Source organism: Teleopsis dalmanni, chromosome X (assembly GCF_002237135.1).
Source record: "Teleopsis dalmanni isolate 2A chromosome X, ASM223713v2, whole genome shotgun sequence".
Taxonomy (NCBI): Eukaryota; Metazoa; Arthropoda; class Insecta; order Diptera; family Diopsidae; genus Teleopsis; species Teleopsis dalmanni.
In genome coordinates, this window is record NC_051848.1 from 10,717,991 (window position 1) to 10,729,239 (window position 11,249).

The following is an 11,249-nucleotide window of genomic DNA, read 5'->3' on the forward strand; positions in this document are numbered from 1 at the left end:
CAAAAATCCGTTTCGGGATCTTGTAAAAAATATCAAAATTGTTATTGCTGCTTTTAAGTTTAATTAAATTTAAATGAATTACTTTAAAAACTATTATTCTATTATTATTATCATTATTATTATTACTATTAATAATATTATTATTATTATTTCTACTATTATTATTATATTGTGTTTTGTTCTTGTTTTATTGCTTTTGCTTTAATTACTTATTTTATATATACATTTTATATAAAAGCGTACAAAATGGTGTACATTTATACTATTACAATATTATTTTTACTATTATAATTGCAAAAATATTAACTTTATATAAAATGTATAATCAATTACAATTACATACACACACATATATATATGTAATAAAAAAATATATAAACAAATTTTAAGTTTATTTTACTGCTTCTCTGTGTGGTAGTATCCTGCTCTGCTTTTTGAGTCCTTGTTGAAAGGGCTGAATGGCACTTAGACGTATGAAAAGACTACTAGTTCTTGTACGCCAAGTTGGAACTGCTATAACTATATAATTACAACAACTGTAGTCTATGTTTGTTACTGTGTAATCCTAGTTTCATTCAACTGACACAACTATGATTGATATAGTAGTTAAAGGTACTTTTCTCTGTGTAGTGATATCCTGCTCTGCTTTTTGAGTCTTTGTTGGAAAGGCTGAATAGCACTTAGACATCTAAAAATACTACTAGTATGATTGATTTAGTAGTTGAAGATACTGGTATTAAAGCCATTCGATTAACTTGAACACGAATATTCAAGTGAAATATATCTGTTGGCCGAAAAAGAAACAAAATACATGTATGAAACAAATTTTCGATTTAATCTTAAGATCTGCCAAGTCAAATCAATAAATTTGTTAAAAATATGCCTGATGATATATATACAGTGATGTCTCATTATTTTTCTTACAGCAGAATGGTTTTTAATATTTAATTTAATTTGAAATTTTGATGACAATTACTCTGAAAAATCGGCGTATAGTCTACAGAATGGAATGGAGAATAGGAATGTTATGTTACGATCCAAATAAAAGTTAAAATCCTGAAAAACAAAACCGACTTTAAAATGGAGAACAGACTTTCAAGATGTGATCTAATATCAACGCATCTGCTTAAATCGACAACAGCTTTGAATGCGTGCGTATGCACGCTGAGAAAATTAGCTAAATGCAATGATATAGCGAGAAAAATAATGTTTTCGAAAGACATTTGGGATATTTCCTATCAATTACCTTCATTAAGACAATCTTTCATAGGCATTATTCCATCGGTTTCATAATATTGACAAGAACATCTTTCTGTTTTGTCGAGAAAGCGATTATTATTATTGCGAAAAGGGATAGTGCACTGCGACCTAAAAGATCTATTGTGCCCCTTAATGGGATTAGAGTGTTTCTCCAAATCCGATTTGTTTAATGAAAGACAATATAGAGCCTATCTTTTCTAGTCTTCAATCCTTATGATCCTTGAAATACTCTCCTAGGTGTTTCTTTCGTTTCTGCATCAGTGCCGGGCACTCCACAAGCATTTGGTATGCAATTTCTCTCTGTTCTTTACAGTATCTGCAGTCTGAGTTGGATTGAATTCCTAACTTCGTTAGATGATTATTCAGTCTACAGTGGCCGGTCAGTTATTTCGTAATAATTCCTAGGTTATTTTTTGATTGTTGTATGCAATCTTTTAAGCATTTTAGGTTGTAAGTTTCTAAAAGCATTTTAGATTGTGATAGTCTTGATAGCCTTTCCCAATAGATTTCTCTTTCTTTTTCCTCTGCGCCGTTCATAAGATTGGATAGAGTTTCTTTGCCTAGACCGCAGAAAGGTTCTGGGCTTATCTTTACTAAAGACGCGCCTCTTTTTTTTAGTTTGGTCGCCATTTCATTGCAGTAGATACCAGCATGCCCTGGAATCCATATTATGTGCACTTGATTGTTCCAACCAAGATTGTTCAGCTTATCAATGCACTCCCATACCAGTTTGGATGTTACCTGGAGGGATATGAGTGCCATTATAGCTGCCTGGCTGTCAGTCACTATTGCAATTTTACGGTTCCGGTAGTTACGTTGAAACTAGCGCATCCGTCTATAGCGTATATTTCCACGAATTACAATTTTGTGAACTTCGAACAATTTTATTATTTAGAAGGGATAAACATATTGCAGAAATGTAAAACTAAATGTACTTGAATTAGAGAAGACTATTATATTGAAAAATATATAAAGAACGCATATTTTTTAATAAAAAAAATTATCTTTCATTTATAAAGTACTTGATTTTTCTATAAATCCTTATATTGTTATCGTTTCTTAAAACGTTACTTTCTTAGGACCTCAGATACATTAAGTGATAGTATATATGTACTTACATGCACTAGTCTCTGGACTTACGCATGTAGGTTTCATATATTCAAATAAATTTTCGAAATCGAAGTTCGATATTAAAAGTTTTTCGTTACTTTATCGATTTATTATGAAATTTATAATATGTATCTCAGTTATTTTCATAGCAACACAGTTTTTAATTTTTAAAATTTTAAAAAATTAAATGTCGAAACTATTTAGTAGATAAAACGTTAGACAAAAAAAAAGTAGAATATTCTTCTTGTTTGATCGGAGTCAAGAACTGACAAATTAAAAAAAAAAAGTTGTACAAAAATGCGTGAACCATTTTGTAAAGCTCGTCAATATATAGTTATGCTTTTGGTGGCGGAGGTTATGCTCGGCATCATGATTATCGTATTGACATACGTTTATCATCGCATTCTTAGCGGTTATCTTGATGAACTTGAATGCAAGCTGCTCAGTGGTCAATTATTCAACACATACTTGTTAGGAATCCAGATTATCATCACCTACTTTTGTAGTATATTCATGTGGCAACGCTTGTGGGGTCGCCAGTTTTCCTCCAATGTTCTATTGTTGTTAAATCTGTGGACTTTATTCAGTTCAATGATAGTTTTTTGTGGATTCGGATCGGTCTATTATTTGTTGAATTGTGCTGATTCGTTTGAACGCATGGTGGAGACTTCGCTATTAACAGGAATCGACATGTACTACACGTGCGCGGAATGGAAGTATCTGTGGGATGGTTTGCAATTTCATCAAGAGTGCTGTGGTGTGTACGGATACGGTGACTGGGTTAAGGCTTCATGGATGCCGAGCTCAAGTGGGTCTTGTCTGACCAGCAACAAGTACAGTATTAATTTTATATATATATATATTGTGTATATGATTTTATTTTTTTCTGTTCCACATTTACGCAATTTTTTCAGAGAATCTGTTTATGCTCCTTACGCTTGCTGTAAACACGATTGTAAGAACTGCTTTGAGAACTACGTGTCACATCATAACGGTGGCGGTGCAATGCCTTTACTAAATTTGGCTGACATAAACACCGTTGGCTGCCTACCTATATTCAAGCACAGCATGTGGAAGATTTTGTATGTCCTTCTGGGACTTATAATAGTAGCATTTAATCTAGACGTAAGTAGTCGATTATTTTTTTTTTTGTGGTTTTGCGAACATAACACTGACTGATGCTCATTTTTTAAGATACTAATTTGTTGCATGACCAAGTACATAACATCAAAACAAATTCTAGATGATTGTGAAGATCCCTACGACCATTCTTACGCAGAGGATGATCCAAATCTTTTAGTTGTGGTAAGTATTATACACATAATACCAAATTGAGTGTCTAGCAATAGTCTTGATTTCAAAGAATAGGTATAAAGAATTCTATGAATGAATATAACATATGAAATTATATATTTTATAGAAATACCCATCGAGTGTGCGTTGCGTTTTGTATAACCAGGAAAACACAACAAATGATTCTTGCAAGAACAATAATCCAAAAATTGGGGAACCAATCACACCTGTCAACAAGTGTCAGTGTTGCTCTAAACACAAACACTGCGTAACAATAGAAGATGATCCTGAGAACTAAAAGCGTTACTCGCTTTTTAACAAGAAACAACAACAAAAAGCATGAATGCCAATTTATTTATTACATATAAATGTTTATTTTTATTATATTATATATTTTGATCATTGAATTAAATATAAAATCTCCATTTGATTTTGGTGGCTTTCACCTGTTGCACTAAATCTTTCGTTACTTATTCGATTTATAGGAAAATATTTGGAATTATAGTATTAGCAAAAATTTAGATTAGAAAGCATTAGATCAGAAAGCATGTAAAAATATTTCAACACAAAAAACTTATTTTTAACATTTTTACTAACCTTGTTTTGTTAAATTTGACATCTGACGGAGGTGCTATTTAAGTAGATGTTTCATAGGTCCTTCAATTTCTTTAGGGAATTTTCATTTTATGGTTGGGTATACCTCCCTTGAAGTGGCAATTTAAGTTTTGAGAACTAAAGCAATTACGCAGGTCCATGTAAGGTGTGTACGGTTCCTGATTGATCACATTATTTTTTGCCAAAATTTGCATAACTTTCATAGCTTTGTGCCATCGCAGAACACTCGAAAGTATAGTGTTAATATAGATCATGTAAGTACACTGAGTAACGGATCATGCGCAAATCTTGCATAATACAGTGCTACTACCTTACAAAAAAAGTTTTAGTAGTATCTTTTGAGCTCGTTTTTTAAAGTATTTGATTGCGGGTATAATGATCTATATTTTTTATTTACTAACTCAGAACAAAATATGACATAAAAGAAAGGTTTTGTCGTCATTATTGTAGGCTATCTGTTATCGATTTAGTAGAATGAATCACACTAATACATTATTTATAACTATAATTTGTATGATTATTTTAAACACTTTTGTCAGTGGATTGAGATATAACAATTCAATCATTTTACGTCCATAAAAGCTATGGGTAGGGTAGAGAGTTCGATAGTTCTCAACATACGTCATTATTGTAGTTATATAATTTCATTGGTCCAGAGCTCTCCTGCGGGGTAACAAATAGCTTCACAAATAACTTATGAACGGGAGAACGGGAGAAACAAAGTCATTGAACCTGAACACATCAAAGTTAACGCTATCCTTAACCTTAACAGAAACGATATTAAAATCTACACTGAACTTCTTATGGGACACTGTAGTCTCAATTACCACATGAAGACTTTATGTACGGTAGAAAGTGATTCCTGTCGACTATGTCATGAGGAGAAGGAAATATCTGAAAATATTTTATGCAACTGCCCAGCGACGGCAAGACGTAGACTTGACTACCGTGAAAGCTAGATCTTAGTCCCAAATGGAATAGGTAAAATTAAGCCTACAGCAATTACGAGATTTATAAATAATCTAGAATTGTTTTAGTTGGACCCTTAGGCAGAGTGCATTCATATCATTTAATAATAACAATATTAATAGTAATATAAGGAGTTTATGATTTTTCGGAACGTATTTAATTAGAATATTTAATTAAAGGGTTTTCGTGCACGATGCTTCTTTAAGTGGTACACTATAGTTTTCAAAAACTGACCTCACCGTATGGTGTAATATCAAAAGCCCAACATGTGGAAATTTTTAAGCACATGTGTTTACGATACAACTACGGAATCCTGGTGCACAGAAAAGTTTTTTCAAAGTAGCAACCCAATCGCCGAAATACACTGCTTTAGTATAATCAATGACGATATTCGAAAACTAAGCTGACCCAAGTATCTATAAGAAGATATGTCTTGAACATGTAATAAAACATAATTTCTCAATAAATTGCCTTTACAGAAAAATTTACATTGGATTTTATTTTTATAAGTCCACAAGTGTTTGATAGGAAATATTCTTAATGCCTTCTGCTTCATCGATCTAACAGACGTCGCAGACGTTGCTAAGACAACACATTCACACCAGTTTGTTTGCGAAGTGACAAGTTACTGCTATCCTTATTTTTTTTTTTAAAATAATATTTCAGTTGTAAAGGAATATGTCTGACACCGTATCGACAACGGATGAAGAAGGTTAACTTTTACTTATGTTGGAAAAAATTTCACTATTAACTAATACACATAATTTTAAGATAACGATGAGAAAAAAGAGGTTGCCGAGATTGAACCCGAAATTCCAAAACCGACTTACAACGACGAGGAGGTGGTGAAATTAGTTGAATATGTGCAGAAGATGTGCACACTACAGTACTTCAATCAAAACGACTGGAAGGAAAGCGCTTTAGATGTTATACGGCGATGGCTAATGGAAGTAGAGGAAGCTATGCTTGTTATTTACTATGTTGGAAATGATTTGACTGCATCCATGGCACAGCCAACGTTTCCAGTTTGTGATTTTTGCTACTTTACTCGTTCACCCAACCAAATATTTAGTGTCGAAAATTTTCATGACGAGGTTCGACCGGGTTACGTACTAAACGATGTAGATGGAAGTTATATTTGGTTACTAAATACTGTATACAGACCCATGTTCCACAAGTACGTAGACGTACCTGATCATGTAAAATTAAGACTGTTCATCACACTGTACCGAGTTCTTTGTGCTTTTACGTCTGCTCATTATAAATTGGGTGGTTCAACAGTTCTATTTCTACCGCTAGTTGAGGATAAAATATGTCGTAAGGGTACTACATATAATAACAAATACGTACTTAGTCTTGAATCGATGGTTGTATTTTGGATTGCACAGATACGTACACTAATAGAAGACAGGGAAATGGTTGTGCCTCAGACGCTCAATGTACTTACGGACAGATACGAATTCTGGCGATATCGCTGTAAGGAATATAAATTTAATATATACATTACACGACTCACATATATTTTGAATGACTTTTGAATGAATTTTTTACTACATTATTTTCACGAGTGTGTAATTTAAATATTATGCACACAATAACAGTATGTATTATTATAATATATGTATTATTATAATATAATATATATTATTGTATTTTGAACACGTTCTTTAATTTTAGGGATTTTAAAACTCAAGCTATAAAATATCGAAAAACCCTGCCTTCGTCCATATTCTTTATTTTCATAACACAAAAACAATTAACGAACTCCATCAGATCTTCGACAATAGTTTTATTTATAGGTATCAGATAGGGGACTGTAGCTGCATTTAAAATAAAAAAACATACTACTATCGCTAATAGATCGCTAGAAATTTTTTAATCTCATGTAATTGTACGTCTTTCATTGTTCCTTCAATTTGAATCCTGGTGATTATACTTTTTGTAGTAACAAAAACTAGTTAAAAAATTTAGATCTTTCAGCACTCCAGTGATTACATTTTTATCCAGTAATATTAGTAATAAGATTATATATTTGCACCATTTGTAATGATGTAGACTTTTTAGAAATTCTGAAACTCTTTGTATAATGGACACTACTTTTTATTTCCAGTAATGTATTTATTCCATTTGCTAAGCTTATCATGAGATTTTAATTTCTCAAGATCCTGCTGACTATATTTTTTTTAGTGATGTTAATAATAAGTTAGTACCTAATTTATATATTGTAGAGACGATTTTTTAATATTCAGATCATGTAACATTAGTAATTCTTTAACCAATGTTAGAAATTGATCTGATAAGAATACAATATCTTCAAAATTTATAACAATAACTTCTTAAAACCATTACAGCTGAATGCTTACAGGGTATTCGTCTATTATTAAATCATTCGGACACACAACCGATATATAAAATCCTGCGAGTGACAAATTCTCTTTATTTAAAACAACTTAATGATCTCTCTAAAATATGTGAGAAAGAGTTGGATATCGCCAGGACGAATATAAAATATTTACAACTTTTAGTGAAACCATGCAATAAAATAGATACTTCAGATAGTCCAGCGTCGGTGACAACGTTACTTCCTCAAGTGATTCATATGATTTACTTCATTTGGCTTGAGTCAGGGACTCTTTCTCAAGCCGACCTAATAACAGTACTGTTTTGCGATTTAAGCAATCAGATAATTAAATTTTGCATAAAAAAAGTGAATTTAGGAAAAATTTTGGATGGCAACACGAGGTTCGGCATTAAAATGTGCAATATGGCGATCGATTGCTGCGTATCATACAAAATTATTTTCGATGAGATAGCAAAGCAACATGTGGTTCGAAATCCTTCAAAAAATTGGAATTTGAAAAAAGATATTATTTTCAACCATATAGACACCTTCATCAAACGTCTATGCGATTTAATTGATATTTGCGAGGCGATGATTGTATTTGGACGGCTGGATGAGACTGAAATTATACCGAAGCCAATATTTGGTGGAGCATTCGGGAGTGATTGTGACAAAATTATTGATGATATAGAGACTAAATTTTTTGCACAATTAAAGTCGATACGTGTAAACTCTAAGCATTTAATATTAAACGTCTACCGAAATGAATGGTAAGCAAAACATTCTTTAGACAAAGCATCTATTCATCTATTTTTGTTTGTTTAATTACACATATTATATCTTCATAACTGACATTACTAAGGAGGTCTCTACGTGGTCTCACTAAGTATTCAACAGCTTAATCTAAACAGTTAATGCGTCAGTTGAAATCCATTTGAAATTTCTGAAATAATAATTTTTTAAATTTCAGGTGTGGACAATACGAAACTTACCACAAAATTTTCTTGGATTTCGAAGACGCGCTTAAGCGCCTCCTAACAAATATATTTCGCCGTGTCTGTAATATAGAGGAGCGGCTAGAAGCGCTAAATATAATGTTTTATTTTTCTTATCGAAGTAACATGCAAATGGTTTACCTAAAGCAAGTAGCAACAATTTGGGCAAAGGTACAAGAAGAAATGACCAGAGTAGTGGAAAAGCTTAAGCAGCGTGAAAAGCAATATGTGTCCCAACAAGTAAATCATGTTGCACGCGTTACCTACCACCACATCTTTGTTGACTATTTGGAATGGTTGTGCAATCGACTCGAGGAATCTTACTGGCTCCCAATATTGCCTGCTGCCTGCACTACTTTGGATAAGTTTGCCGACTTGAAAAAGGAAATAAATAAAGCGTCTAAAAGCATTTTCGAAGAGTGGACTAAAAAAGCAGCTTCGGTATTCCAGTCTTCTAAACTGGACCATGGTATTATAGTACGGGATAGCGCACATATGGGAGCACACATGTTGGAATGTAATATGGATCAGGAGTTACTCAAAGCTTTTACAGAGGCCAAACATTTTGAACAATTGGGACTTACCTTACCACTCTCCTTGCGAAAATTGTATGAAAGCCACACAAACCTAGATTGTGCGCATAACACCGTAATAAATATTTGCAAAGACTATAACACTGCCTTAGTCACAATACTGCCACAGGAGCGTAAACTCTTCCAAAGTCTAATACAAATTTTGGATAAAAAAATTTCTTCGAACCTGTTGAAGCTAACGTGGGCCGATGAAATTAATGGTGAGCTGTTCATAGAATGCAGTAAGAATATTGAGGAGCTACAAATGTGCATGGAACTCTTTAAGTATGTCAATCAAGATATAGCAGAGAATAGTCAAAAAATGTGCGATGTTATGCTATTTGACTTAAAGTCGAAACCAGCTGTGGGTTTAACAAAGTTTCTGCTGAATATGCACACGGAGTTTAAAATTGCAGTGGATTCGATTACGCAGCTCTATAATCGAATTGTCGAACTTGTCGGACTAATTAACGATGAGTTTGAGTGCTTATTTATCGAAAATGTAATACATCATCCAAAACTAGCAGAACTAGCAAGTTATGTCAATGCTTCTATTTTTATATTTTGTAGGCAATTTCTATTTGGCATAATTACGTCAATCAGATTGATGCTATGTTGGAGACGGCTCTACTTATATGCGGACGAAATTCACTACAATACGTATTGGAAGTGGTGCAATGTACAACGAATGATGTATGCCTACCACCTGTACCTTTACTTTATGTTGAAGTCGATATCTGTGAACAAGTGGTATATTCCATATTTTATATGCACTGACAATTTCTCTGGCAATTTTTATTTATAAGATATTTTCGCAGATACAACTGACGCCTGATGTAAACTCCGTAACAAGCATATTTAATGGCATGTTTGAGCGTATAGCTACATGTTTGCAGCAATACCCCAGATTAAGTGTCCAAATGCACATTGCGGAGCATCTTCATCAGACCTCATTTTCCGAAACGTTTGCAAATGATGCGGAGTCGAAGAAGATACAGGAAAACATTGCTTGTGAGATGGATTACAGCGTGGAAGAAATAACAAAATATCTAAAATTTTGGGAGCAGTATCGGAAGGTATGGGACTACTCAGACAATGAAGGTGTAGAAGAAGTTTCAATCAGTAGTAGTATTGCAAGCGAGTATGAGCAACGGATACAACATTACAGTGACTTAGCCGACGAAATCGCTTTAATGGACTCCGTTAGAAATGTACACTTATTCGTGATTAAACAAAACCGCATGCGGAACAGTTTAATGGATTGTATAGAGAAACGACAATTGGATATTATAAACATGTTACTCGAACTCATTGCGAATAAGTTAGAAGGTATGTATTATTATTCCTTCGGGAATGCATTTAATTGTATGGTCTGTTCTTTTTTAGAATTCCATTTTTATATGCAATATAACGGTGAACTTATTTCAGTTGTGCCACGCAACTTGAAAGAGGCTCAAGACGCTGTTTTGCTTTTCAAAAAATTAATAATGGAAGTGAGTGAGAAACAAAATGAGTTCCCACAACTTTTAGAGTTGTTAAATGTGTTAAATAAATATCACATAGAAGTGCCGAGAGAAACTATAAATAAGTTTGCTCAACTGGATCCAAACTGGCAAGATTATCTCAACAAGCTTATAGAAGCGGAGGATATACTTGAGGTTTCAGATGTCGATGATCTAAAACAAAATCTTGTGGATGAGTTACAAAAATTTAGAACAGTTATTAAAAAACTGCTTACAGAATTTTTAACGAAAATACCAAACGGCATTCAAGATTAGTGTTATATAAGTAGATGTACCACCGAGAACTGAATTCCTTCATCTTAATTAAGTTATGGACCCATTGGATAGATGGATGTGCTTTTAATAAAAAGTTTTTAAACATTTTTTATATATTTATTTGTTGAGAATAGACTCTTAGCTGATTATTTTAGTTTAATACGATTGGCTATAAAAAACGGTGAATGGGCGATAATAGTAGCTAATATAGGAAGTATACATCATGATGATTCATTTTCTTGCTTTTAATATATAATCAAGAGTTTATATGCTTAAGATCGACGGACATAAATGTCTTTATATAAAACACCAATTT

General features: G+C 32.9%; 2 protein-coding genes across 2 annotated transcripts; both read left to right on the forward strand.

The window, feature by feature from the left end:
• The first annotated feature begins 2,574 nt into the window (after window positions 1–2,574).
• Window positions 2,575–4,114, forward strand: LOC119689525. The gene is made up of 4 exons (XM_038104364.1): window positions 2,575–3,203; window positions 3,285–3,495; window positions 3,565–3,675; window positions 3,791–4,114. The coding sequence occupies exons 1-4, from the start codon at window positions 2,668–2,670 to the stop codon at window positions 3,959–3,961; spliced, it is 1,029 nt and encodes a 342-aa protein (XP_037960292.1). The 5' UTR covers window positions 2,575–2,667; the 3' UTR covers window positions 3,962–4,114.
• A 1,811-nt stretch (window positions 4,115–5,925) lies between these two features.
• Window positions 5,926–10,933, forward strand: LOC119688173 (dynein-1-beta heavy chain, flagellar inner arm I1 complex). Its single transcript, XM_038102857.1, has 7 exons — window positions 5,926–5,959; window positions 6,019–6,723; window positions 7,599–8,358; window positions 8,559–9,657; window positions 9,726–9,905; window positions 9,974–10,484; window positions 10,542–10,933. Exons 1-7 carry the CDS (start codon window positions 5,926–5,928, stop codon window positions 10,931–10,933), a joined length of 3,681 nt encoding a protein of 1,226 aa, XP_037958785.1.
• The last annotated feature ends 316 nt before the right edge of the window (window positions 10,934–11,249 follow it).